The sequence below is a fragment of the Miniopterus natalensis genome, chromosome 10 (genome assembly GCF_054644295.1).
Source record: "Miniopterus natalensis isolate mMinNat1 chromosome 10, mMinNat1.hap1, whole genome shotgun sequence".
NCBI lineage: Eukaryota > Metazoa > Chordata > Mammalia > Chiroptera > Miniopteridae > Miniopterus > Miniopterus natalensis.
This window is the reverse complement of record NC_142090.1, coordinates 75238064-75264510: the sequence shown is the minus strand read 5'-3', so window position 1 is coordinate 75264510 and position 26447 is coordinate 75238064. Positions and strand designations below refer to the sequence as shown.

Below are 26447 nucleotides of genomic sequence, written 5' to 3'. Positions count from 1 at the left end.
CGGACAGACACAGGGACGAAAGGCCTACAGCCCCCGGACCTGGTGACCCCCACCTAGAGGGTGCGCAGAGGGCGCGCATCGTGCCAAAGGTCCTGGGGCCAGGGAGACCCCCAAAAGCTGCGCCCTGGTAAAGGCTCCGAGGAGCCAGCACCCGCGGGTGAGCCAGGACCCCGGGACTCGGCTGCCTTGAATACGTGACAATAAAATTTAAGCGGCTGGAAATCGGGCGTAAAGACGTCCTTGGTGACTGTCCAGTGTAGGTCTGGCGGCAGAGTTGCCTAGAGATGGGAATCCTTGGGGGGACAGACCAGGGACTCTCTGGTTATTATAAAATAAATGTGATGTTTAAAATAATTAAAGCAGCCTCCCAGCCCCAGGATGGGCGCTCACGTCGTGGAAGCCGCGCCTGCTTTCTCTCGCCGCGGAATTTCCTCGGCAGTGGAGATGCTGCGGCTGCTCGGTCGGGCATCCTCTGCTCAGGAGGCCAGGAGGAGGGAGGGGACCCCCACCAAGGCCCAGCCTACCCCCCACCCTGAGTGGAGAACCCGCCCGGAGCCTGCCAGGAGGCGCCCCGGAGAGCCGGTGCGAGGATCCGCCCGGGCGCAGGATGGTTTCCCCGAGAAAACTCGAAAGCGCACGGAGAGCTCTTCGAGGCGCCCGGGAGCCCCGTGAACACTGCACGCGGCGCATTTATTTGGATTGTAACCGTCTCTGCCAAGCCCACAAAATGTTTACAACCTGCATCTCCGCGCTGCACAAGCTATAAAACTGGGGACTGGGTTTTGGCTGACATCTCTCCCGGGTGTTTCGCTCTCCCCCCCCCCTTCTTTCCCTGTTCATACACACACGTTGGTATTACGGACACGCGCCTTCATCCTATTTCATTACATAAGACACAGTATTTCACTGCATCCGATTGTCAGAAGGGTTTTATCACTTTCCGAGAGCCGTCCGCGGCCGCGTATCCAAGCGGCAGATGGAAAGCTCCGTTTATGTAACTACAAATAAATGGCCACGGAGCAGATCGGTGGCCACCGCTTCTCTCCCCAGGTCACGGGGGGCCCCAGGTAGGTGCAGGCCGGCGGGGACCCCAGAGGCCTCTCGGATCGCCAGGCGGGGCCTCTCTTGCCCTTGGCCTGCCCGCTGGCTGGGAAGGGGTTCTCCCAGCTCGGGGCTGCCTGGGGCCGGCTTCCCTGTCCGCCGCCCAGACGCGACCCCGCGACAGCCCGAGCTCCTGGGCACTCGTCGGGGATGGATGTGTCCCCGCGCCGCGACCCGGGGCTGCTTACTGGATGGAGAACCGACGCGCAGGTCGCGCGCGGGGCGCGGACAGAAACGTTCAGAGAAGCGAACAGCCAGGCGCGGGGCCTCTGGCCGGCTCCGTGCGCTGCCGGGGGGCTGGGTTGACATTTTTAACTGGATTTAAAGGTTGAAGGCAACCTGGTACCAAAAAAGCAGGGGAAACACATATTGCTCGGTGTATAGGAACCCAGCCCCAGGACGGCGGTGGCCAATGTCTTCATCTAAGGACGGCGGGGCAGATGAGAACCCCGCCTACACGTGCCTGCTCCAGGCCGAGCGCCCGAGCGTATTTCTGAGAATATTGTCACAAATAACCCAGGGCAATCGTGTTGGTTTTTTGTTGTTTTTTTTTCCCCCCCAGCCAGATATGTAGGATACCACCGGCTCCAGAACACGCAGTTAAAGAGGCCTGTGGAAAGCCTGGCTCTATCTGGCCTTTTCGTTTTAAAAACGCTGCCACACAAGGCAGGAGGAGATGGAGAAACCAGAAACGAAAGGGAGGTTTTGGCACGCGCGGGACGTGCCCCAGTTGGCTGCCTGGGGTCCAGAGAGGCCGAGGCCTTGCGGGGCAGCATCCGGAGCCGCCTGCGCGCGGGCGGAGGGGCAGCGCGTCCGGCCAGCGCCGCCTGGACCTTCGCGGCACAAACCCAGGCGGCGGGGAGCGCGTGGCGCAGACCTTCCGCGCGCTGGGCCGGGGCCGCTCTCCTCCCCGGCTCCCCGCGGCCGCTCCCCGCTCTGCCTGCGGGGTCCCCGCGCCCAGGGCAGGCTCTGCCTGACCCGCCATCGCTGCCGGCCGTTCAGCCGCCCAGTCTAGACAGACAGCGGTCGGCGGGCCTGGGTCTTTCTCTTTGCATCTAAGCTCTGCGTCACTCAAGGAACAATTTATTGGTCTAAAGCTGTCTAATTCCTCCTCTTTGATCTCCTGGCCCTCTCCTTGTTTGTTTCATCTCCCTTTAACTTTCTTAGGTTTTTATTTCCTGCCAGAAATGGACGCTATTTGGAATATTTGTTTGGGTTTTTTTTTTCCTTCCCTTCCTGACTGATCCCCACCATTCCCCAAGCAAGACAGCTAGCATCCTGCCCCGCCATAAAAGGTATCCCGGATATTGCCCCACCGAGGCTCCTGTACCTCCAGGGGACGCCACCCTGGCCCCACCTGCGCCTACAGCCCCCACCTCCCCAGACACACCCTGGGCCATCCACTAGGCCGGAGCTGGGGCTCCGCTGCATGCGGGTCTGAACCCTCCCGTGGCCCTTTGTGCTCCTAGGACCCCCTGAGAGGGTGCGGTGAACGGGGGGCGGCCTGGACCCTCTGAAAGTGATGGGAAGCGCTTTGTACGCGAAGAACCAAACTCTATAATTTAGAGGAGAATTTCCGGGGCAATTCCATTGTGAGGTCGGGTTTATGGTGTGCAATCGAGCTGAGCAGTAAAAGGCATACTGACCTGGCCGCCAGGCTTCCAGCTCGGCCTGGGCAGTTTATGAGGCGTTTAGGGGAAGGCTTCTCCCCACCACCCTCAAAGGAGCAGTGAGCGGAGGGGGCTTTGGCGGTTCCAACCCTGCCCAAGGGTTGCAGGTTTGGGAAGGTAAGCTCCAGGAGCTGGGGGCTTGGATGGGAGGGAATGTGACTACTGTGTGCTCCACTCTCCGTGAGCTGATCTTTCGAAAGATGAAGCTGCCAGTGCTGGGTGGGCTTTGGGGAGGTGTCTCCCTATTTGTCTTGGGGGGGTGTCTCCGAAAGAAAAGGAGACCCAGAGGGGGCTGCAGTTCCCAGGTGCCTGGGCCTCCCTCTCTCCTCTCCAAACTGGCTCTAAAGCATGTATTGCTCCCAGGCACTCAAGCCCATGAGGAGCTGTGGAGGCCCAAGGGTGGCTACAGGGAAGGCTACCGGAAACCTCGGGGTACACGTGGTACCTGGAAAGGTGCAGGGCCTGAGGTTCCTCCAAGCTGGGGGAGACTTGGTTCCCCTTCAGCCAGGGAGAATCCAAGGTTGCTGGGACGACAAAAATGTTCAACCATTTCTCTGGCTGTCAGAGGCCAGGCAGGTGCCCGGGAGGGAAAACCCAGAGCCTGAGGGGCCAGCAGTGTCCAGGAGGAGGGAGGGGAATCCCACGTTAGTAAATCTTTTGGCAAATGAGGCTCATTAATAGATAAATATTTCACTACTTCCTTTAGGCGGATAAACAGTGCGCCCCTGATTAAGGAAAGGAAGCTGGGAGACCTTGACTTTATTCAAACCACATGGTTTCCAGTTTGCTGCTGCGTTCTCGCTGCAGCTGGAAGCGACGCTGCGCCGGCCCCATCTGAACCCGAGGCTAAGCCAGCCTGTTGCCCGCTGGACCTGGGCCGGAGGAGACACAGGCAGAGAGAGTCGATTTACCCAGAGCAGAGACTTGCCCATCGGGTCACTTCGGGGCGCGCGGGGCGCAGAGACCCTCCCTGGGCTGGGTCAGTGGGCAGAAGAGGGGCGGAGAGGACCCGAAGGCTTGGTCCAGGGTTCTGTAGTGGACAAGAGCGGGTTGCGCCCTGTCGGCCCCGCGCAGCCTCTGCGGGCCAGGCGTCCAGGTTGGCGGCGGGCTGAGCGCTCCCGCGGGGCCCGGGTCTTTTCCCGCGGGACGTGCCCTGCCGGCTGCACGCGGGCAGACCCTCCGGCCACACGCCGGAGCCTTTCCCCTTCCATTCTAGGCTGCCGCGGGCCCCGCGGAGCAAGACCACCTGTGAGGGCTGCTGAGATTGGCGGAGGCGGTCATGTGGGCGGTCACGTGCTGCGGCGAGCTCCGTCCAAAAGAAAATGGGGTTTGGTGTAAATCTGGGGGTGTAATGTTATCATATATCACGCTACCTCGTAAAACCGACACTGAAAGCTGCCGGACAACAAATCACAGGTCAAAATTATGAGTTCTTCGTATTATGTGAACGCGCTTTTTAGCAAATATACGGCGGGGGCTTCTCTGTTCCAAAATGCCGAGCCTACTTCTTGCTCCTTTGCGCCCAACTCGCAGAGAAGCGGCTACGGGGCGGGCGCCGGCGCCTTCGCCTCCACCGTGCCGGGCTTGTACAATGTCAACAGCCCCCTGTATCAGAGCCCCTTCGCGTCCGGCTACGGCCTGGGCGCCGACGCCTACGGCAACCTGCCCTGCGCCTCCTACGACCAAAACATCCCCGGGCTCTGCAGTGACCTCGCCAAAGGCGCCTGCGACAAGGTGGAAGAAGGCGCGCTGCACGGTCCGGCCGAGGCCAATTTCCGCATCTATCCCTGGATGCGGTCTTCAGGTAGGCGCAGCGGCGGGGCGGGCCGGGCGCGGGGGGCGCGGGGGCGCGGGGCTGGGGAGCTCGGAGCTGGGAGCCCGGCGGCTGCGAGCGAGCGGGCGGCCCCGTGACTTCTGGCGGCGCTGCCTTTCTGGTTTTAATTAGAGTCGAGGCGCCATAGCGTGGAGAACCCGTAGCATTGTATGTAAATGAGGCTCATAAAACTTTTTATGGCCCAATTAATGGGTTCAATCCTCGTAAATTTATTTAACTCCGTTTGCCTAGGAATTTTAACATTAAGTTTGTTTGGTCGCGATTCTCTCTCTTCCTCCCTCCCTCCTCCTCGCCCTTTCAGCCCCGCTTTTCTTTCTCAAAAGCTGGGAGAGCCGAACCCTTCAGGGCCCCTCGCGCGCCCCTGTGCCAGGGGCCTTGTAAAGGCTGGGGTGCAGGGCTGGAGCGGGGACAGAGGGTCGGAGTGCCCCAGGAAGGTCCGGGGATGGGGGAATCGGCTGCTAGGGAGGAAGGGGGCCCCTGGAGTGCGGGCCACCGAGGGTCGCCCACTTGCCTAACCAGGCAGGGAAGCGGCCCCACTGGCCTTTGAATGGCAAAAGCGCAGCGCTTCCCCTTGCGCACACTCTATATTTACAATTTCCCTTTGTCAGGGGGCAGCAGGACATTGTGGAAGCCTAGCCGGCTGGAAAGCGCGGTTGTAAAGTTGGGATTCTGCGCCTTCCCTCGTCAGGGAGCTGCCTGCTTGTCTGGCACCGCAGTTGGGGTCTCTCCCTATCACGCCCGCTCCTCCCCCAGCTGAGTTGGGGGCGCAGGGCAGAGGGGAGCGCGCGCCCCGGGTCAGGGCCGGGAGGAAGGTAAGAGGTCTGGGACGGCGGCCTGGCTAACGCGCGTTCTTGTCTGTGCCCCTATTGGCTCGCCTGTCCGTGTGTCCATGTGTCCACATGTCTGCTTTCAGGGCCCGATAGGAAGCGGGGCCGCCAGACCTACACGCGCTACCAGACGCTGGAGCTGGAGAAGGAATTCCACTTCAACCGCTACCTGACCCGGCGCCGCCGCATCGAGATCGCCCATGCGCTCTGCCTGACCGAGCGCCAGATCAAGATCTGGTTCCAGAACCGCCGCATGAAGTGGAAGAAGGAACATAAGGAGGAAGGTCCGGCCGCCGCCGCCCCCGAGGGCCCGGGGCCCGCCGCCGCCGCCGCGGCCGACAAGGCTGAGGACGACGACGACGACGACGACCAGGAGGAGGAATGAGGGTCCAGCCGGGCCCTTGGCTGCACCAGACAGTCAGGAAAGCGTCTTTAGAGACACAGCGATTTTATTTACAAAAGTGGAAAAATAAAAAGAAAATGTAAAAAACAAAAAAAACAAAAAACCCAGTCCCCAACCTGCACCCCATGGACCCCATGACCCACTCCAGCTCCCAACTGTTTTGGACAGCAGCCGCCTAGACTGGGTTCCCTTGGGGATCCCCTCTGCCTCTGAGGACCCCCAGCAGACACCCCCCTCATCCCAAGGCCGGCTGGCTCTGCGCTGGCATGGCTAAAATACTACCTAGCACAGGCCTCGGAGAGAGGCACCCCCAAACTACCTATGGGCCCAGCCCCAGCGGACCTCCACTCCCAGGAAGCCCAGAGTGTCCCAACACTGGCAGACACCCAGCACCTCTCCCATAGGTCAAGGACCTGATTCTCTCTGTACTACCTACTTGTCCCAAACTACCTATTTTGTGCTCGCTGGCTCACCTCCTACCTAGTGCCGGCCCCTCCCAAGCCAGGCCCCTGCTGCTTGTGGCTGGCAGCCTTTGGGGGGTCCCTGAGGCTGCACTGAGAAGGTGCTGGGGCCGGGGGACCAGGGCATTGGCTTTTATTTAAATTGAAAAATAATATATTTATTCCAAAGCATTCTAAGTGCTGCAATCTAGAATTCCCTCTTCTCTGGCCTGGGTACTCCAAGCTCAGGCCCGTCACCCCCCACTTCTGGAGGGGAGCATTCCCAAGCTGGCTGCAGATTTCTGAGTTAGCTTCTGCTTAGTAGGACTGCAGAGATGCTCCCAGCCTCCCTGACCCCCTCCCTGCCCCTGTGTCCTACTGCCCAGCCATGTTGAATATGTACACCCTGACTTTTCCTACAATAGCAAATATTGTATATTTGAACAAGATTTTTTTTTTTTTTTTTTGTCATTTATATAAGTCTTGGAGCTCATTTGTAAGGCAATGTCTTGACTTGGGAAGGATGTGTTAATGGGGTGACCTTGTAGCATGGTGTGTTGTCTTGAGCTAACTCTATAGCAGGTGGGGAGAGCCAATGCCCTCCCTGGTGCCCTTCATCTGTGTTGTCCTGCGTCCCCCTATCGTCCCTCTCAGCTCTAGCCTCGGGTTCCAGGAACAGGAAGGTATGCTTTCCGCCTCGCCCAGCTAACCGTGTTTTAGGTAACAGAAAAATAAAGATGCTTGGTGACAAAGAAATGTGGACTGCTTTATCTGGGGAGGAGGGCTGGGGAGGAGGGTAATTATAGCTGGAGAGCAAGCCCTTTCTGTGTGTGTGTGTGTGTGTGTGTGTGTGTGTCCAAAGGGCTTTTAGGGAAGCAAAAGACCAAAGGACAAATAGGGTCCAAGTGTTGGGTGTCCACGAATTGGTGCATATGCCGGTCAAGTTCCTTTTTGTGTGGAATTTTTATGTGCGGGTTTGTATAGGTATGTGTGTGCCTCTTTTTGCCTATGTATTTCAGTGTCCTCCTGTGTGTATTTTTGAGTCCGTAATTGTATGTATTTCTGTGTCTGTCACTGAGCGAATGTGTTTCTGTGTGTAAATAATTGCGTGTGTATGTGTGTGCGCAGAATGGCGCTATGCGTTTCTGTGTGTCCATAGCTGTGTATGCGCATTTCTCTGGGTTTGTGTCCGACTTGTGTACGTGCGCACAAACGTCTTCCAGATACCTTGGAAATGGAATCTTCGCTAGATATGCGTTATGTTCCATGAACCTCCCCAAAAACCTCCATAAATTCCAAGAGCGAATCCAAATCCGCTCTTTCGCCTCAGGGTGTGGGGTGGGTTTGCAAAGGGGTATCACCCTGGGTCTGATCCCGAATTTTCCATGAGCCCTGAACCTGGCGGCAGGCGGGAGGTGGGACTCAGGGCCTCTGCGGCTGCCCCCCTACCCCGCAGCCCGGCTGAGCCAGGGCGCCTCGGAGCCCCGCGCTGCAGCTGAGGGCTCGAGGGGGGCCGGGCCGCAGCCCCCCGCAGCCAGCCCGGGCGGGGCGTCGGGGTTCGGGGAAGGATGAGGGGCTGGGGAAGGGGCGAGGGGGCGGTGGGCACAGCGCAGAACAGCGTGAGCTCCGGGGGCGAGGGCCTCGCCTGCCGTCTCCTGCCTGGGCTGGGCCCGCTTCTCGATGCTCTTTTTAATAAAACCCGGTCCAACTGGGTCCGTAAAACCCGAGGCACCAAGTCGGGGCGGCCTCGGTGGTAAGATGGCGCCGGTGTAAGAGCTGCCTCCTCGTAGAGATGGGGAAAGGGTCATAAATCCGTTGTTGTTTATGAAAATTTACAACTTTGCAATACAACTTTATGAGTTGTTCGGCCCTTCCATTGGCCGCTGTCGGTCATGTGGATGGGAACCGTGAACATGAACTTTTTTATAATTTCCCTTGCGAGAATAGAGCCGCATTCTTTCGCTCCGCTCCGTCCTGCCTGCTTCGGAGCTCTGCCTCCCAGCCCGGCTCGGCTGCGCTTTGTCCGGCGATGGCGAGCGAGGCGAGGCCCCGGGGCCGGCCCGGCCCGGCCGCTCGCGCTGGAGGTGGGGCGCGCCCAGCTCCCCGGGCGCCGCGGCGGCCGCTGGGCAACTCGCAACCTGGCTAATTTCCTGCGTCCTCTGGCACCAGGAGGGAGGACAATCCGTCTCCCCGGCAGCCCAAGCGACAGCTGTCAGAGGGGCAGGAGCTTCTGGGAGCCGCCATCTGAAGGTGAGACATGTGGGGAGACAGGAGCAAAGGTGGTGAGAGGGGAGCCAGCGCTGGCGGCCGCGGGGGAGGCCGCGCGGGGCGGCTTTGAAGAGGGGCACACCCCGCGTCACCCACACTCGCCCGTTCACATTCGTCCCCTCGCACGCGACAGGACAGCCGCCCCCCACCACACACACGTACGCACACAAACACACACACACACGCACACACACGCGCACACACGCGCGCGCTCCCTTCTCCGCGCCCTGGCTCGCGGGGGCAGAGAACGCCCGCCGTCCTCCGGGTGGCACGGCGCCCTGGCACGCGCGCGCGAGCACCGAGGCCTCGCTCCCTTCCCCAGCGACCTGGCCTCGCCCCAGAGGAACTGGCCCTGCACCCTGCGTTCCCCGCCAGCCTCTCGGGTTTGGAATTTTTTTTTCTTTCCTTTTTGCATTCCTGACCCAATTGGTTCGATTGAATTCCCCAGCGACTGGGGACAGTTCCCGACCTGGGAAGGTGGGGAAGAGGCCAGGGCCAAGAGAATTTATCGACACGCGTTTGGTGTTCACACGGCAGGCTCCCTTCCCTGGGAAGTGGTTTGGGGAGAGAAAGGTGGGATGGCGGGCGTGGGGGGTAAACAAACGTGAACTTACTAATTCAGCGGAGTCCTCTGCGGATCGCCTGCTTCCCTCCACGCGGTTTTCCGATGGGAGGCGTCAGGAGCGCGGGCAGAGGGGAGCGGCGCGCGGGTGGGATTCTGTGCTGGAGGAGAGGACTGGTTAATTGGCTGGGTGTTGCTTGGCGGGAAGTTTCGGTGCAGAGGATGGAGTGGTGTCATTGCGAGGGGCAGGGGCCCGCTGCTAAGGTTGCAAGGAGGTTGCAAACCGAGTCTGGGCGATAGGGGGACCCCCACCCACCCGCCGGGGCGCAGCGGGGCCGGCGCCCGAGCGCCCGCCTTCGGCAGGCGGGGAGAGGACGGTGCCGCCGCCCCGGCGGAGGCGCGGAGGGGGCCGCGGGGTCAGCTGTGCGTCGCGCGGCGGCACCGACCGCGGTTCGGTCTGGGCGCCTCTCCGCTGGGTTTGCGCGGGGAGCTTCCTGGGACAGCGGCCAGAAGCCACCCTGAGGTTCTGGGCTCGAGTTCTTTCTGTTTTTTTGGTGTAGGTTGTTGATGTTTTCCCACCTTAAGATACTACCTCGGTGTGCGTTAGGTAACGAAGGGGCCGCGGAGGTTCGGGACGCCCCGGGCGCCGTGGGTGCGCGCGGCGAGGTGGCAGCGGCGCCTTCGCGTCGCAGGGCCGCGGGCGGCCTGACTGCGGCTGCCGCGGGCCCATTATTTATCGCGACCGAGCCCGGCGGCTCGCTGCTGCCACGCTGTGGCCGTCGCCGGGACCGACGCCAGCCGCAGCCCCGCGCGGTGCAGCCCGGCGCGACTACTGCCCGGGCCCCTCGGAGATTCCCAAGCAGGCCGCGGAGAGGGGGGCGAGGGAGGACCCGAGGGGCGGTCTCCCAGGGCCTGACTGGCCGGGAACCTCCCCCGCCTTAGCCACCTGACAGGAGCTGGACGCCCGACTAGACTCGGGTCCCCCCTCCCCCCCAGCACCATGGAGACTGGTTGCACAGGCCGCCTGGCACGTCATGGCTGCTTCTGTCCAAACTGCGCGTCCTAAGGCGCCCTGGGGGCGCACGCTGGTTCGGGGAACGCGGCGGTCTGTGGATTTTGAAATCACAGAGACCACTGGTAGTCCCGAGGCCTGCAGGCCTGGCTGACCCTGGGAAGGACTGGCTATGGCAAGGAAGGCGGCCTTTGGCTCCAGGCGAGAGCCCGTGACGGGCACAGGCCGCACCTGTGTGCTGTGGGCTCTGGCCTGGGCTAGAGACCAGGGCGGAGGAGGTGGCCTTCAAGGTCCCCCCACACCGGCAGGCCGTCCTCCAGGCTGGCAAAGGTCGAGGAGCTCAGTGGGCAGCCCAGGGAAAGGGCGGATTGGGGGGCCCTGCCTGCCATCCCGTCCCCCTTGAAGAGCAGCTGAAAGGTAAGTGGACTTTCTGTGTGGCTTTGACCGAGAAGAGAGAGCCCTGGTGGTCATTCTCACCGTCCCAGTAAAGGCTCCCTCCGCCGTCCGGGGCTTGTATTCTCGCCTGAATCAGTCTCTCTCTCTCTCTCTCTCTGGCTCTCTCTCTCTCTAAATATATATTCACTGGTTGGAGAAATAGATTTGGGCGGCTGCCAACATGATATGTACCAGCCTTGGCTAACATGTAGAGATTTCAGTTTAATATATTTGTCCATCTTACTGCCTATAGAAGCTAGAAATACAATGTTTTGTTGGTTCTTAGCTGAGAAATCAAATTCTCTTGTTGGCTGGGAGCATTATTAGATTGAGAATCCAGGTCAAACCATAACAAATAATAACAACAGTCGTAAACTGCCACCAGCCCCAACACCGTGCAGGGGGGACCTGGCAGAATGAAGCAGAAATTATAAATGTAATCATTTATCAACATCTCTAAACGGGTTTTTGTTTTTTGTTTTTGTTTTTTTGTCTTACATAAAAACTTGCTTGAAATCACTGTCATCTGATGGTCTTGTTTTAGAAACAATAATTCACACATAATTTCCTTGAAACACAGCTTTAAAAAATAATTCCCTTTAAATTTTTTGACTATTGAGTTTTTACTTTCATCTATTGAATCCTTTCCCTGAAGAACTGCGAGGAAAATGTAAAATTCTAGCCTCTCCTGCCAGGCCCTTTTTTATATATGCAAAGGAGAAACTTTCCCAGGTTGGACTGATTGGGGCACAACCAGGAGGCTTCTGGGCACAGCCCCCAGAGATGGGCAACAGCAGCTTTCAAGGGTTCACACTAGGCTCTGGGCACCTAACTAACCTTAGCCCAGTTCTTTTCCAATTTTTTCCCTTTAGGGGAAGTGAGGGCAGGTGGGAAAAAATAAAAAAGCAAGGAAGAGATTAAGAAAATCGTTTCCAGATTCCTAGGGGGCATTGCCACTCCCCACAAGTCCTGAACCCCACTCTCCGCATTTGCCAGAGTTTTACAGAGCTAATAATCACCCACCGGAAATTCGACCAAATCATATAAACAGTCTTTTTTCAATCTCCACAGAACTGAGGATCTTAAAGCTAATTCAAGGGGTTTTACAAGCCCCCAAGATACAGTCCTAAAAATGCCATTGGAAAGATCACATTTTACAAAATGAGACTGATCCATGAGCCGTAAAAGTCAACTTTCTCCAAGGCACACCTCTCAGGCAAGAGAGAGCAGCACCAGACAGGTTCTGCCTGTCCTGTGTGGGGAAGACCAGGCCTGGGACTGCCGTAAAAGCAATTCACACGATTTCCTGGAGCTGGTGAGACAACTGGTCCCCGTTCTGGAGCCACTGTCCGGGGCAGGCCGCGGACCAGTCCCAGGAAAAGCAGGAAAGAGGACCCACCCCAGGACAGTGTGGGGGCGTGGGGCGCCCCAGACACCAAGCACATCAATTATCCTGCAGCCTTGGGCCCAGGCGAGCTGCCCTCCGTGACCGGCTGGGCCAGGGACCCTGGGCCGCCGCACCTCTGCGATGAACCCAGAGATTCCCTGTCTGGATCTGTCCCGGTTCTGAGCGGTCCAGGGGGCTGAGGGCGATTCCCCGGGCTCTGTGCGAGGGGAGCAGGTCCCGCGGCTGGCTTCAGAGCTCAGTCTCAAGGCCACTCCCCTGTAGGTCCCTTTCTTGTAGAAACCAGTGGTTTCTGGCCTCTCTGTTCCTGGGTTCAAAGGCGGAACGGGGGTGAACAGGTTTTGGGGGTGCTTTGAGGCCAGGCAGTCGCTGGCCACTGGAGGGGAGGGAGTCGGGACTCCAAGGAGACGCGCTGTTTGTGGGAGGAGGGGGCCTGCGGGGTAAGGGACCACCTTTGGCCGGTCCCGGCGGCTCCAGGTGAGCCTCCGGCCCTCTGCGGCCCGCTGGCCCGAGCCCCCGGCGGGAGCGCGGACGGAGAGGAGGGGGGACGCGACGCCTGCTAAGGAGTGCGGGGCGCGGAGCTCAGGCCTGGCTTCTCAGAGCCCTCCCGGGGCTCCGGAGCCCGCACCCACGGGTCGGGGAGTGCAGGGGGAGGGGCAGGCGCGGGCCCAGCCGCCAGGGCAGGCCCCAAAGAGGAAAGCCATCCTCGTCACCGCCCCTCGGAGCGCAGAGCTGTCAGGTTTCCTGTTTGGGGAGAAAAACCGGCAAAATCCAGCGAGGCAAAAAGGGGAGGAGGGGAGAGCGGCCTGGCGGGGCCTGGCGGGCCTGGCGGCGGCCCGGGCGCCCCTGCCCCGGCCTCACCGCGCGCCCCTGCCCGGGCCGGGCCCGCCGCCGGCGTCCGGGAAGGGAGCCGGGCCGGCCGGCTGTGCGCGCCCATCAATCTGCCGCGAGGGCGGCGGGCGGGCGGGCTGGGGGCTGTTTGTAACTTTGCTGCCTCGGTCGCCGCGGTCCCCGGGGAGCGGGCTCCGGCGCTCGCTCCCATTGGCCGCCGCCGCGTCAGCTGGTGCGATTTGCTGCTGTCGCTTTTGGCGTTCGGCCATCCAGAAACAAACCAGTTCGATGACTACTAATAGTTATAGCCAGATGTACTAATACACAACAAATCACAGTCCTGCAGAGGGGCGCGCAAATGAGTTCCTATTTTGTGAATCCCACTTTCCCCGGGAGCCTGCCCAGCGGCCAGGACTCCTTCTTGGGCCAGCTGCCCCTCTACCCGGCCGGCTATGACGCGCTGAGGCCCTTCCCGGCCTCGTACGGGGCGTCGAGCCTCCAGGACAAGACGTACACCTCACCTTGTTTCTACCAACAGTCCAACTCGGTCCTGGCCTGCAACCGGGCGTCCTACGAGTACGGGGCCTCGTGTTTCTATTCTGATAAGGACCTCAGTGGCGCCTCGCCCTCGGGCAGTGGCAAGCAGAGGGGCCCCGGGGACTACCTGCACTTTCCTCCCGAGCAGCAGTACAAACCCGACAGCAGCAGCGTGCCGGGCAAAGCCCTGCATGACGAAGGCAGCGACCGGAAGTACACGAGCCCGGTGTACCCCTGGATGCAGCGGATGAACTCCTGCGCGGGTAAGGCATGTCCCTGCAGCCCCCGCCCGCCCCCAGGAGCGCGCAGGGAGAGCGGGCAGGAGGCAGCGAGAGGAGGAAGGAAGGGAGAGACGGAGAAAGTCGAAAGAGGAAATAGAAAGGCAGGAAGGAAGCATGAACAAAGTTTCTTTGACTTAAAAAAAAAGAGAGAGATTTAAAAAAATACCACCCCAACCCATTCCCAGTGGAGCAATCAAGCTGTGGCATAGTGAAGGCAGGGCACTAGTGTCCATGTAAGGTGACACCTTAGGGGAGCGTGTGTTGGGGGGGGTGTCATTGCTATGCTATGTGAGACCCTAGACAGGGGCAACCTAAAGAGAGAGCCAGGCTGGATGGGAGGGAGCTCCTGCGCACACTGCAGCTCCCTGCTCAGATTCCCAAGCCGACTGGGCCTTCTGCACCCATCACTGACAATCCCCCTTCACCTCCTATCTGCCCTTCAGGCACTCAGGTAGATAGAGGTCCTTATTTGGCTTCTTCCAGGGTTACCCCAAAGCCTTAGAGGGCCACATCCCCAGCTGCAGTATTTCTTCTCTCCCCTCCCTCCCCTCCTCCCCCTTCCACTTAACTGCTCACTTACAGCCAACTTCTGCCTCCTTTTGAGAACCCTGCCCATATCTCAGACACCCAGCTTGGAGGGAGCCCCCACCCATGGGCCCCTTTGGCATCAGAACAAATAGCCCATCACAGTCCTACATTTCCAGGAACCCCAGATGGCCCATAGCTTCATCTCTTTGCCCCACAGTTTCCAAAAACTCCACAAGGAATCCTTGGAGCAGGACAGTGCCTAAATGCGAATTTTAAAACTTACAGTGCTTTGCTTTAAAATCCACTTGTTTTTTTTCAAGAAAGGTCTGCATGTCTCAGAAGGGCCATACAATTTGGGGAAAATTGCAAAGATTTGAGGAGGCTGACCGTTTTTTAATCTCCCAAAAAGCGCACTGAATGCTGAGATGGCTGGCCACAGTAACATCTCCACAGAGATCCATATGTGGATTCGCTGTGTCTACTCTACACTCAGGGTTCCACACCCCCACTCCCAGACATACACACACTACACTCCCACAAAACACGACCTAGGTACCCCGCATTAAGAATGCTCCTTATATCCTTTTGCTTGTAATGGTTTTCTCACAGAGCAGATTTAAAAAACAAAAATACAAACAAACAATAACACCCCCCCCCAGTCGTTTTAGGTGGAAAATAGCTCGCGTGGTATGAAATAATCTCCTCCCATCCAGACGGCTTTTGGCCCAAGACATAGTGGGAGAGGTCAGCGCGGAGCGGGTGGTTTCCAGCCCGGAGGCCCAGGGCGCGCGGTGCGGGGTTGGCGGGCTCAGCTGCCCGGATCCAGGCTCACGGGCGCCCGGCCCTCTCTGCCCGCAGGTGCTGTGTACGGGAGCCACGGGCGCCGAGGCCGCCAGACCTACACGCGCTACCAGACGCTGGAGCTGGAGAAGGAATTCCACTTCAACCGCTACCTGACCCGGCGCCGCCGCATCGAGATCGCCAACGCGCTCTGCCTGACCGAGCGCCAGATCAAGATCTGGTTCCAGAACCGCCGCATGAAGTGGAAGAAGGAAAATAAACTCATCAATTCCACACAGCCCAGCGGGGAGGAAGCCGAGGCGAAGGCGGGCGAGTAGACGCCGGGCCAGGGACCAGGCCAGCGGTGCGCCCTCCCTCGGCTTTGCCCCCTTGCCTTCGCCTGCTCCCCAACTTCTCTCCCTGCCTGCTACCATCCGGGGGGCTTACGCAGCTTCAGGGGAGCCCGGAGCTTTGCAAACGCCTGAGCATTTATTTCTTACAGGAAAAAAAAAAAAAGGAAAGGAAAGGAAGGAAAAAACAACCCACACATACAGCCAATCCCAGCGGTGGAGCGGGGTGCACTACACACACAAGCCCGCTCTCCAAGTCTGCCCAAGCCCGCTCTGGATCCCGGGGCGCGCCTCAAATTCGTCCCCGACTCTTGTGCTAGCGCCTCCGCACCCCCCTGAGCCCGGGACGCGCGGGGTTGCTGGAGAGGAAAGAACCCCGGGACCGAGCCTCTTTTGGTGTCTGGGCGTTTCGGCCTCGGTCCCTGGCTGCCAAGTCCCGGAGGGCACCACCAAATCGACTCCGGCCACTGCAAAGAGGGGGGGCCTAAAGGTTGGGGCCCCAGCGCTGCGGTGGCCTCCCAGTGCGCCCCCAGACAGGAAGAAGCTCGAGGAACAAAGGGGGCCCTGAGGGAGCCTAGTCTCTCGGCCCCGCGCCACCGTTGGTGGAAGAGAAGCGGCCTCAGCCGAGCCCAGGCAACCTGGGCGCCGGTGGAACTTTACAGCCTGGGAGCGACCGGGCTCCCGAAGGCTCCGGGCTCCGGATTCCAGCTCCCCGCCTCCGACAGTGCTGGCGCTGCCACCACAGCAGCTCCCCGGACCTCAGGAGGGGGCCCAGGGCCATGGGCGCGGCAGGAGCCGTGGTTTCCAAGCCTGCCAGGGGCGCCTGCGACGCCGGGCCTCTAGCGGGGAAACCCTCCCTTGCCTTTCATCTATGTTTGTGATTTACTTTCATCTTTCAGAACCCGGGAAAATAACTACGGAGATACTAGGCACTGCCACGAAATGCTTCCATTCGCGCCCTCACTTTACTCCTGGAGGTCTAAGAACTCGGCCCACGAATCCCCAGCCCCCAAGCAGCTTCTGCGGCTGCGGGGAGCCTGGGCCCACTCCCTGGGTTCACCTGGAACCCCTCGGACTTGGGGCCCGGCTGGTTCCAGGGAAAGGACCCAGTGGTGAAGATTCCCCAGGCTGGATACTTAAGGCAAATCACATAGCAAACTAATGACACGAAAACAATATTTACACGAAAGAAAAATCGAATCTGGTTATAAAAGTGTATGGAATTTGACCTCGCCTCGGAGAAACACTACACAAAAGCTATCTTTAATAGACGCCTGTCATTTAAGAGCGGCAGGGATACTGTCCCTCCTGCGCTCGCCAAAACAGAGCCGTAATTGTAGCTGCTGCTGCGGGCAGGATTTATTTCTCCAATTGGCTAAATGGCCTCCCCCCCCCTTCCCCGAAGGTGATATCTGTATTTTCAAATTTCAGAGCTGCCGGCAGGACGGGCAGAACCGACCCCAACCTCGACACAAAAATAAGAGGGGCTGCACAGCGGGGAAATAAAGTTGTTGTAAATAAAACGCAAGTCACCATCTCCCCCCAGTCCTCTGCATCCTCGCCGGGCACGCGATCGGCAGCTGACGGCCTCACAATTGGTACATCCTAATGGAACTGCGAGGGAAATGCAATAATTTTGCCATAATGGGCTGTAACCTCGATTCGACCCCGGCCCTTGCAGCCCAGGGTCGGAAGCGGAGCGATGAGCCCTGCCGCCAGCGGGTGGCGCTCGAGTCCGACTGAACGGCGGCGGCGGGCGGCGGGCACGCGCCTCGGGCGCGCGCGCCGCCCCTCTCGCCTCCACCCAACTCCCCCATTAGTGCACGAGTTTACCTCTAGAGGTCATCAGGCAGGATTTACGACTGGACAACAAAAGCACGTGATTCGAAGTCGTACCCCATATTTGGGTGCCTACGTAGGAGGGAACCAAGTACATGTCCCAGTCATTTCCATAATTCATCATAAATTGTGCAAGGGTGCTATAGACGCACAAACGACCGCGAGCCACAAATCAAGCACACATATCAAAAAACAAATGAGCTCTTATTTTGTAAACTCATTTTGCGGTCGCTATCCAAATGGCCCGGACTACCAGTTGCATAATTATGGAGATCATAGTTCCGTGAGCGAGCAATTCAGGGACTCGGCGAGCATGCACTCCGGCAGGTACGGCTACGGCTACAATGGCATGGATCTCAGCGTCGGCCGCTCGGGCTCCGGCCACTTTGGCTCCGGGGAGCGCGCCCGCAGCTACGCGGCCGGCGCCAGCGCGGCGCCCGCCGAGCCCAGGTACAGCCAGCCGGCCACGTCCACGCACTCGCCTCCGCCCGACCCGCTGCCCTGCTCCGCCGTGGCCCCCTCGCCCGGCAGCGACAGCCACCACGGCGGGAAAAACTCCCTGGGCAACTCCAGCAGCGCCTCGGCCAACGCCGGCAGCACCCACATCAGCAGCAGAGAGGGGGTTGGCACGGCGTCCGGAGCCGAGGAGGACGCCCCCGCCAGCAGCGAGCAGGCGAGCGCGCAGAGCGAGCCGAGCCCCGCGCCGCCCGCCCAGCCCCAGATCTACCCTTGGATGCGCAAGCTACACATAAGTCATGGTAAAGCCAGCCTTTTTCTCAATCCACGCGGCCGCGGGGGCGCGGCTCCGGGTCTCTCTCTCTCCCCTTCGCCACCCTCTCTCCCCGGCTCTCTCCCGGTGTCGCCTCTCCCGGCCCTGGGGCGCCTCTCCCCGCCGGTCTCCTTCCCTGCCTTCCTCCATTCTTCTCTTCTCTGCGGCGCCCTGCGGTCGCAAGTGTGTGTGGGGGGGAAAGGGCCGCTGGATAGGCAAGTTTAAGACGTTGAAAGGGGGACGTGGAGAGAACCCAGGTCGAACCCCTGCGCCTCGGAACGCGCGCTCCCGGGCCAGGCCCGCCGAGCAGGGCGCGGAGAGTACAGGATGGCAGTGGGGGCTGTGAATCGGGCTTGTCAGGACGGATAATTTATGAGGAGGGCTACGCTGGGGGAAACGGCGTTACTAATTAGAGTCCCCGAAACGGGGCTTGGGGGTGGGGGGTTGGAGGGGGGGAAATAATCCAGGCGAGAGCCAGCGGGGCTCTGAAGTTTTGGGGGCAGAAGGAAGAGCAGGAAAGGAAAGGGAAGGGAAAAGGGAAGGAAAGGAAAGCAGGCGCCCCAAGCCTGCGGGCTGGAACAGGAGGCGGCTCTCGGGGCTGGAACTTCACGGGAGGGTGACCTGGAGGCCACTGGGGCGCTCAGGGAAGGGCCTTGCGCTTTGGTGGGTTTCTGAGCGGTGGGCAGCCTGCAAGGGCTGTGTCCCCGCCTCGGGGCGCCAGGGGCAGGGCCCGAGAGGACAGGAGAGGGCTGAGGGAAAGCCAGGGGATCCTCCGGGACGCAGCTCCAGCCTCGGATGGGCCGATTGTTCCCAGAGTCCAAATCGTATTGTTTTCTCTCTAGAAAGGAAGAGGGAAGGAAATTGGGGGGTGTGTGCGTGGGGGGGGGGGGCGGGCGAAGAGGGAGGACTTGTTGAGCTTTTCTGCCCTGTTCCCTGCTCAGGACCCTGGCTCGCCCGGCCGGCCGGCTCCGGTGGCCAGGGCGCGGAGTTGCTGGCTAAGCGGCTGACTTTTCTGTTGCAGACAACATCGGCGGCCCCGAAGGCAAGCGGGCGCGCACGGCCTACACGCGCTACCAGACGCTGGAGCTGGAGAAGGAATTCCACTTCAACCGCTACCTGACCCGCCGGCGGAGAATCGAAATCGCACATGCCCTGTGCCTCTCCGAGAGACAGATTAAAATCTGGTTCCAAAACCGGAGAATGAAATGGAAAAAAGATAACAAGCTCAAAAGCATGAGTATGGCGGCGGCGGGAGGGGCCTTCCGCCCCTGAGTATTTTGAGCGTTCAAAGTACTGAGCAGTATTAGCGGATCCCGCGTAGTGTCAGTACTAAAGGTGACTTTTCTGAAACTCCCTTGTGTTCCTTCTGTGAAGAAGCCCTGTTCTCGTTGCCCTCATTCATCTTTTAATCATGAGCCTGTTTATTGCCATTATAGCGCCTGTATAAGTAGATCTGCTTTCTGTTCATCTCTTTGTCCTGAATGGCTTTGTCTTGAAGAAGAAGAAAAAAAAAATAGATGTTTTAACTTATTTATATGAAGCAAGCTGTGTTACTTGAAGTAACTATGACAAAAAAGAAAAGAGAGAAAAAAAAAAACACACAAAAAAGCCCCCCTGCGACCTCGTTTAGTGCCAATGTTGTGTGTTGCACTCCAGTTGTTTAACTGTGCATGTGAGTGGAAGTGTTCCTGTCTCAATAGCTCCAAGCTGTTAAAGATATTTTTATTCAAACTACCTATATTCCTTGTGTAATTAATGCTGTTGTAGAGGTGACTTGATGAGACACAACTTAACTTGTTTGACGTGTAGTGACTAGTGACTCTGTGACGAAAACTGTGACTCCGAGCGGTGTGTCCCCGCGTGCCTTTGTAGGACCCTTTGCACGAACTCTGGAAGTGGCTCTTATAAGCGCAGCTTCAGTGATGTATGTTTTTGTGAACAAAGTTACAAATATTGTCCAAGTCTGGCTGTTTAAGCAAACTGTGATCAGCTTTTTTTTTTTTTTTTTTTTTTTTGTATTTGTTTTTAAGGAAAAAATACTGACTGGAAACAAAAAAAAAAATAAACTTTCTATTGTAAGTTCTCTTGGTCTGGTTTGTGCCAAATAGTGAGCGGCTCTTTCTGCTGTTCTGTCTGTCTGTCCAGTCCTGGAGGCGGGTGAGTCTGAGGCTACCTGAGCAGCAGCCTGCCTGTGCAAGGAGACCTCAGACCAACGCCCTGACCTGCAGCCTCCCTAACTCTGACCTTTCAGAAAGTTCAGGGCAGAAGGTAGAACAGCTGTAGGTGCTTCCAAAGCCTGAGTCCAACCTGCCCATCTCTGAGGAAACCAAGTTGACTTGCTGGGTACAAAACAAGAGGAAGAGACAGAAAGGAGGAAAAGCCCAGGGCTTTGTTAGCGGCCCACCGGGCCCACGCAGATGCTGGCTGTTTCCTAAGGCCAGCCTGGGCCTCCACTTGAAGAGGCCGCTGTGCCAAGTTGTGGCCCCCAATCTCTCTGCCCCTAACCCACCCAGGCACCCCTTTCCCACTCCTCGCCCTGAACCCAGTTGGCTTCTTCTGCTACAATTAATTTGCTACAAATGGAAGGTACTTACCCCATCCTAGCTCGATTGGGAAACTCCTCAGAGCAGCTAAAGCGCAACTAGAGATTTGCACATTTACCGACTGCTTACACTGATGCCGTCTTTCCTTTTAAAAGTTATAAAACAGTAAACTTTATAAGCCCCAGTTCCGGCTATCTGACATTTGGGTGCCAAATGAATAGGGTTTTGTCTATGAATTAGATCGTAAAATCATCCATAGCACAGACAGATCGGCTCACTGGCTATAAAACGTCACGTGGGGCCATTAAAGTAAGTTTTATGGTTTTGGGGAGTTGACATCCAACATTATATACCACATAACATATAATCTCACTGACGCTGGACTCCATTTGACTCTTTTGCAGGCTACGTGTGCCGCCTGGTCATTCAAATTGTCAATTTTAGGTCCAGAAGTGTCCAAACCACAAGTTCTCAAAACTCTCTGAAAAATGGCTCCCTCCGAGTTAAGGTAAGCTCGCCTCCTGAGCACTTTCAAGTTTGTTTGTACTCTGAAAACTTTCCTCCCGGATCTCTCTCTCTCCCTCTCCCGCTCTCTGGCTCAGTGGCTGCTGAGGTCGCCCCTGAATTGGACAGGGGCGCGCGCTCTGCCTCTGCGCCCCCCGAGCAGCGCCAGGAGCCTGCCCCGCGGAGCCCCCACGGGGAGCAGCGCGCGCGGCGGCCGCGCCCCAGGCCCAGCCTCACTGGCCGCCCCCCGCGCCTGGGGATGACTTCCGCTGCTGCGGGAAGATGATTTCTGTGCGGGGGGGACTAGGCTGGGCCGCCCCCCATCCCGGGCTGGCCGGCCCTGCTTCTGTGGGGCAGTCGCGGAGCCCTAGGGTGGGGGCTGGGAGCCGGCGGGGCGCAGGCCGCGTGCGCCCAGGGCCGCTCGAGCTCGGGGGTTGGAAAGAAAGGCCCCGGCCGGGCCGAGGGGACTCTCCTCCGGCGGGATTCCCGGTGGGGCTGTGGCAATACGTCTTCGCGGGGCCTGGGTCGTCTGGCAGCCCTGGGTGGAGGCGGCCGGGTTTCAGGCCGAGGGTGGCAGAGGCCGGCCAGGCGCGCGCCGCGCCTCCAGGCTGGGCCCCTGGGTTGCCAGGCCGGCCACGGCGCGCGGGGGACCGCGGGTCCCCCCACCTGCGGGGAGGGCTCCCACCCCCTCCCCGCACCCGGGGCCAGGCCCTGAACCTTGCTGGCCTGCACCTCTTTATTTCGGTGGGACTGTTCTCACCCGCCTGCGAGTCTGAAGCAATAAACTTTATGGCCGGATTTAACTTGAGGCTTTGAATCCCCAGGCTAACTGAGAGGAGCGCCAGCGCTTTCTTTTCTCCCGCCTGGCCTTTCTTCTCGCTTCTTTCCCTTTCTCTCCTCTTTTGTAGAATTAAATCATCTAGGCACAGGACCCTCTACAGGAGCTTAGGCGTCCCCCTAGAGAACACTGAAGACTAGAGAAACCGACTCCCCCTCAAACATACAGGGGGGATTCTTCCAAACTGTGCCCTAAAGTTTGGGGGGAAACGGAGGTGTCCTCAACACCCAACTTAAAAGTCCCCAGAGCCATTAGGTTGTTTTCCCTGACACGTCATAAAGGGTAGTTGAGGGAAGAAATTGGTCGTTTGTCAGTAGGAGATTTCCGCCTTTCTTTTGTTAGCTGCTCTTACTGTTTGATCCCAGGAAATTTACATAATCTATGATTTCCAAAACAGTCCCCAATATTGCACCAACGGGTGAAGTAAGGCGAAATAAATTTTTCCTAGGTACAATTCCAGCTTGGCCTCAGCCACCCACCCCCTCTGGCCTCAACCCCCCACACTCTTCAGTGGCAGAGCGGTGGCTGGGGCGCTGGGGCCTGTCCTGGGGTATTTCTCTGGATGGGTACCCACATGGGACCTAGCGGATTTCCCCCTATCCCAGCTGAGGAATTAAGCCAAATTCTCCAACTTAGAAATGAAACAAAAAAAATGGGATCTTCTGTCTCCAAATGCTTTTCTCCTTAGGAAAGGGGGTAACTTTCTGCAAGTTCTAATTGGTAAAGATATTTACTAAGTGCCTAAAGTGAAAACATTTAAAGTGTAGATTTGGAGTTTCAGCATACTTGATTGTGCACAGGCCACTTATACTCAATATGAGTCCAACAGATGTTCCCAAAGTCAGAGGTCCAGAAAGCAAAACCTGGGAAGTTTCCTGAAAATATCGAAACCCTCCCACAAGTCCCACTTCTCTTGAACAGTGAGTGGCAAGCCAGATCCCTGAAGTCATTTTTTTGTAACCTGTTAAAAAGTGAGCATTGCTATTTCGGTACTCAGGAAAATGTGCCTGCACCTTGGTGGAAACCAGAATAGAAACTCTCTTTGGGTTCTTTTGTATTATTTTAAGTGTCTGTAAGAATTCTGGAGTCTTTGTTTTGCTGCTCTGAGTTTTTGGGTTCTTTCTTGGAAAAGACTGGGTGAAGGTTTTATTTTAGTTGCTCATTGGGTGATCTTGCTTGAGTGATTTCTTGGTGACTAAAATTAGTAGCAGAAAAGAGAGTGATAGGGCTGCTGGCAGACTCACTTGACTAACTTGCCTGGAGGAAGTGGCCACACCACCTCCGTGGCCACATCCCACCCTGGGGTGTGGGAATGGGCAGAAAGGCTGTTGGACCCATATCCAGCATCACACAATATAGAGAAACTTTCCCATGATTTAAAGGAATAAGAGGCTATAAATATTGTCAGCTGGCTTATTTCTGTCTGTAATCTTCATAAAACTTTAGAGTTTAAGGAGCAGGCCTTAACTCACGTGGAGTTAAATGACTTTAAAAAAAAAATACAGCATCCAGTCAGACCCATGTGAGCCTTACTGGAGGAATTTTTTCTTTCTTCCTATTTTCACAGGAAGCATAGGAAAGAGGATGGCTGGTTATCTGCTCATTTTGTAGATAAGTTATTTCTTGTGCATTCTTTTGGGTTGTTTTTGCAGAGAAACTTACTTAGAAAGAAAATACCTGTCACTGAGAGCTTTATGAAGACATCCAGCCTCAGCCTGTGGCAGAAGTGTCTGTCTGTGTTCCTTGTCTTGTAAAAGGAGGTGTCCGAAATGTGCAGGGCCCCGTTTGTTTCTACAAGCCAAAGGGACAATATTTCCTGAACTATAAATATAATAGGAAGCTTCTGGTCACACTCACTTAGGGGTTTGTTAGGGTTTCCATGGTCTAATTTCACAACATTATGCCAAGATCCCTTTTCTTCTGCTCTCTCCCCTCTTCATTGTTGGCGGCTCTGGGAGAGCAAGGCAGAATTTTCTACCAGAAACAGAGTCATGTTCATTTGTTGAGATGTGAAGAGTATTATATCCAAACAATTAGTGAGGGGAGAGCAAATTACATCCTTAAAGTTGGGCTATTAAAGAGGAAAACAATCCTTTAGGCTTAAAAGGTGCCTTTGGAAGTCTCTCCCCGCCTTAGCTTGGGAGTCTGTCCTAGTTTGCCCACCATGGAGAGTGCAGAACTGTACGGCTCTATCCCTTTGGCTTCTAGGGCAGAATTTCTTTCTAGTCAATGACAAAACTATAAATGGGGCTTCCAGACAGGGCTAAGGGGGTCAGCCTAGGCTCCCGCCCACATAGGAGTGGGGCGCCTCAGTCCTAGCCATTCAAAGCCCCAGAACTGGAAGACTTGCCTAGGTTTGTTTTGTTTAGTGTCTTTCACAAAGAAAGCTTCCTTCTCCCACCATATCCCCTCCCCACAAACCAGTCTTTTCAATAATAATATTTGTTATGAAGGTTATTGGGTAATTATTGTGATTTTGTGAAGCAGCCCTTGCTAGAGGTGAAGTCTGTCATCACCTAACAAATGACGCCCGCGCAGTTCACTGCCGGGTTAAGTAAATGCAGAGAAGATAAATCTGCACACCCTAGGAATCGCCAGCAGAGCACGCTTTAGTACAAGTTCACAGTCAACTCGCCTGCCTGGGCCAGCTCGCCCAACAATTAGGGCTGCGTCTTTATTTTTAAATAAAGAAAAAAAAACATGTCTCCAACTTCCATTACCTGCTTTCCCCCACCTTTTTTTTTCTTCTCTCTTTTGCTATTTGTGAGGTTCCCCCACCCTACTCCCAGTTTCCTTTGTAAATGTAATGATGAGTGATTTCAAAATCATCTCTTTCCTATTTTAAGCGCTGACAAAAAGAGGTAGGAGGCTGATTTGGCAAGAGATACAGTCACAAACACACAGAAATATCCAGTGTGCCCTCTTATTCTAAAAGGCTGTGGCAGAAGCAGGGCGTCCCTGAGATCCTGGGGGGGGGGGGCCTTCCCCCTGAAAGAAAAGGCACAGCTTTGTATATCTTTGTGGCTAGTGCGTTGCAACTGCAGGTCAAAAAGTTGAGGGTCAAAAGTTTACGTTGTGCAGCACTCTCAGTCATCTGCCCAGACAGAGTTTGATGTCAATGTTAGAGCTGCGATCTTGACTATCAGCACAAAAGATAAAACGGCTCCGAGTGACGCGTGTATCACGGTCTGGACTCCAGGTGAACCCTAGTGGTTGAGTGACCTCAATTACGGACAAAAGGATAGAAGATTCCTTTTCGAGAGTAATACATGCTGTATTTCATCTTGAATTATCGCCCCCATTCTGAGGGAGTAGCGGCAGGTAAATAGGCTTAGATTACCGAAAACCCAACACCTCAGATGTGGGAGAACCAGGAGTCTGTGTGCGTGTCACAAAATTAAAAAGCTCAGAACTCATCAGTGGACCTTTAAGAAATAACGTAGCAAGTTTCCAATGCTCCGTGGTACCTTGAAAGGCAGGAGAACCAGCAGGAAACTTCCTTTATTTGAAAATGGTGATTTTGGGTTTGCCATTTCTCTCTTTTTAGTACCCTTAATGATCCCTAAAGTGTGCGAGAGCAAGGGCAAACACTGGAGCTACTTGCAAAATGTATTCTTAGCGATTTTCAAACGCAGCATGCTTTTGCTGAAACTGCCACCCACTAAATGCAATTCTTAGAGCTGGGGAGAGGGGGAAGGAAACGGAAACCCTCCCCCAAAGGGACAGGATCCCTCCACCCCCTCCACCAGAGAGAAAATGCTTATTGGTACCATGAAAATGATCCTGTTGTTGGAAAATTTTCATTATGTTTATTGTTAACCCTACATTGAATGTAAGAGAAATGCTATAATCTGTAAGTGAATAGCTACCCTGTAAAGAATATGCCATTTGAGCAGGAAGGTGGAATCCACAAATGCCAGAGCATCGTGACAGACTTCTGTTCTCCAGAAAATAGTCTTTAAAAACACATTTGGGATAAAAGCTAAGGAGAGGGAAAGCAAGCTAAGGAGGAAGGGTGGGAGAATGGGGAAAGAAAGGGAACAGTGTGTTAAGGAAGCCGACTGGAACCATGCCTCCCTCGTGTGTGAGTTGTAACTGGAGAGCTAGACAATGTTTCTTATTTTTTATGTACCGATATTAGCTGTAAGTGTTGGTGCCATTAGAATCTATTTTCTGGGGGACATATCTTCCTTTTCCATGTATTGATCCTTAAGTAATCATTGTTGGGGAGCAGAGAAGAGAAAGATGAAATTTTTTCCTAGGTTTTTCTTTTAAACTATAGAGATGAGTTAATTCAACTACTCGGAATGTAGACTCTTGCAGGGATGTTTAAGATCATCCCAATATATTCTGGTTGGTTGGATTTGTGGGTGCCAGGCACCATCGCTGGTAAATATTTCCCAAACAGTGCCTTCGTGGAAGTAATCAGATTGCTTCCACTGTGGGATGTGTAAAGTTTTTGCTCTGGCCAAGAGCTTGAAGCCAAATGGGGGTGTGCCAGATGAAAACAAGAAAGGGAACAACTGTGGTGATTGCTGTTACAGCAGTGAACACTTCCCCACATCTGGGCTAGCAAAATGAAGAAAACTGAAACCCCCCCGCTATTACTCACCGAGACAATTATGTGTCCCTTTGAGAAAAACTTGTTATTGTTTTATTGGTTAAAAATCTTCCACGCCTTAGAAACATG

General features: G+C 56.3%; 4 protein-coding genes across 7 annotated transcripts in view; all 4 read left to right on the top strand.

Moving 5' to 3' along the window:
- The first annotated feature begins 4092 nt into the window (after positions 1-4092).
- Positions 4093-7025, top strand: HOXA7 (homeobox A7). The gene is made up of 2 exons (XM_016216995.2): positions 4093-4575; positions 5519-7025. The coding sequence occupies exons 1-2, from the start codon at positions 4197-4199 to the stop codon at positions 5815-5817; spliced, it is 678 nt and encodes a 225-aa protein (XP_016072481.2). The 5' UTR covers positions 4093-4196; the 3' UTR covers positions 5818-7025.
- A 1413-nt stretch (positions 7026-8438) lies between these two features.
- The window catches only part of HOXA3 (homeobox A3), a 44858-nt gene continuing 26849 nt past the window's right edge, over positions 8439-26447 (top strand). For 3 of the 4 annotated variants that reach the window (XM_087821225.1, XM_087821223.1, XM_087821222.1), the window contains exon 1: positions 20047-20923. The gene's annotated coding sequence lies outside the window, so the exon portion shown is untranslated. Of the gene's footprint in view, positions 8526-20046; positions 20924-26447 lie in introns of those variants that run through there. The other variant, XM_087821224.1, reaches the window with a different exon arrangement.
- Positions 12888-15254, top strand: HOXA6 (homeobox A6). The gene is made up of 2 exons (XM_016217012.2): positions 12888-13588; positions 14993-15254. The coding sequence occupies exons 1-2, from the start codon at positions 13147-13149 to the stop codon at positions 15250-15252; spliced, it is 702 nt and encodes a 233-aa protein (XP_016072498.1). The 5' UTR covers positions 12888-13146; the 3' UTR covers positions 15253-15254.
- On the top strand, positions 16964-19951 carry HOXA5 (homeobox A5). Its single transcript, XM_087821226.1, has 2 exons — positions 16964-17861; positions 18894-19951. The coding sequence occupies exons 1-2, from the start codon at positions 16967-16969 to the stop codon at positions 19142-19144; spliced, it is 1146 nt and encodes a 381-aa protein (XP_087677352.1). The 5' UTR covers positions 16964-16966; the 3' UTR covers positions 19145-19951.

Bases quoted from the DNA above. Each gene is read 5' to 3' on its own strand.
- HOXA7 (XM_016216995.2), top strand. From the start codon at position 4,197: ATGAGTTCTTCGTATTATGTGAACGCGCTTTTTAGCAAATATACGGCG. The intron at 4,576-5,518 runs GTAGGCGCAGCG...GTCTGCTTTCAG, and splicing joins TCCCTGGATGCGGTCTTCAG to GGCCCGATAGGAAGCGGGGC.
- HOXA6 (XM_016217012.2), top strand. From the start codon at position 13,147: ATGAGTTCCTATTTTGTGAATCCCACTTTCCCCGGGAGCCTGCCCAGC. The intron at 13,589-14,992 runs GTAAGGCATGTC...CTCTGCCCGCAG, and splicing joins GCGGATGAACTCCTGCGCGG to GTGCTGTGTACGGGAGCCAC.
- HOXA5 (XM_087821226.1), top strand. From the start codon at position 16,967: ATGAGCCCTGCCGCCAGCGGGTGGCGCTCGAGTCCGACTGAACGGCGG. The intron at 17,862-18,893 runs GTAAAGCCAGCC...TTTCTGTTGCAG, and splicing joins CAAGCTACACATAAGTCATG to ACAACATCGGCGGCCCCGAA.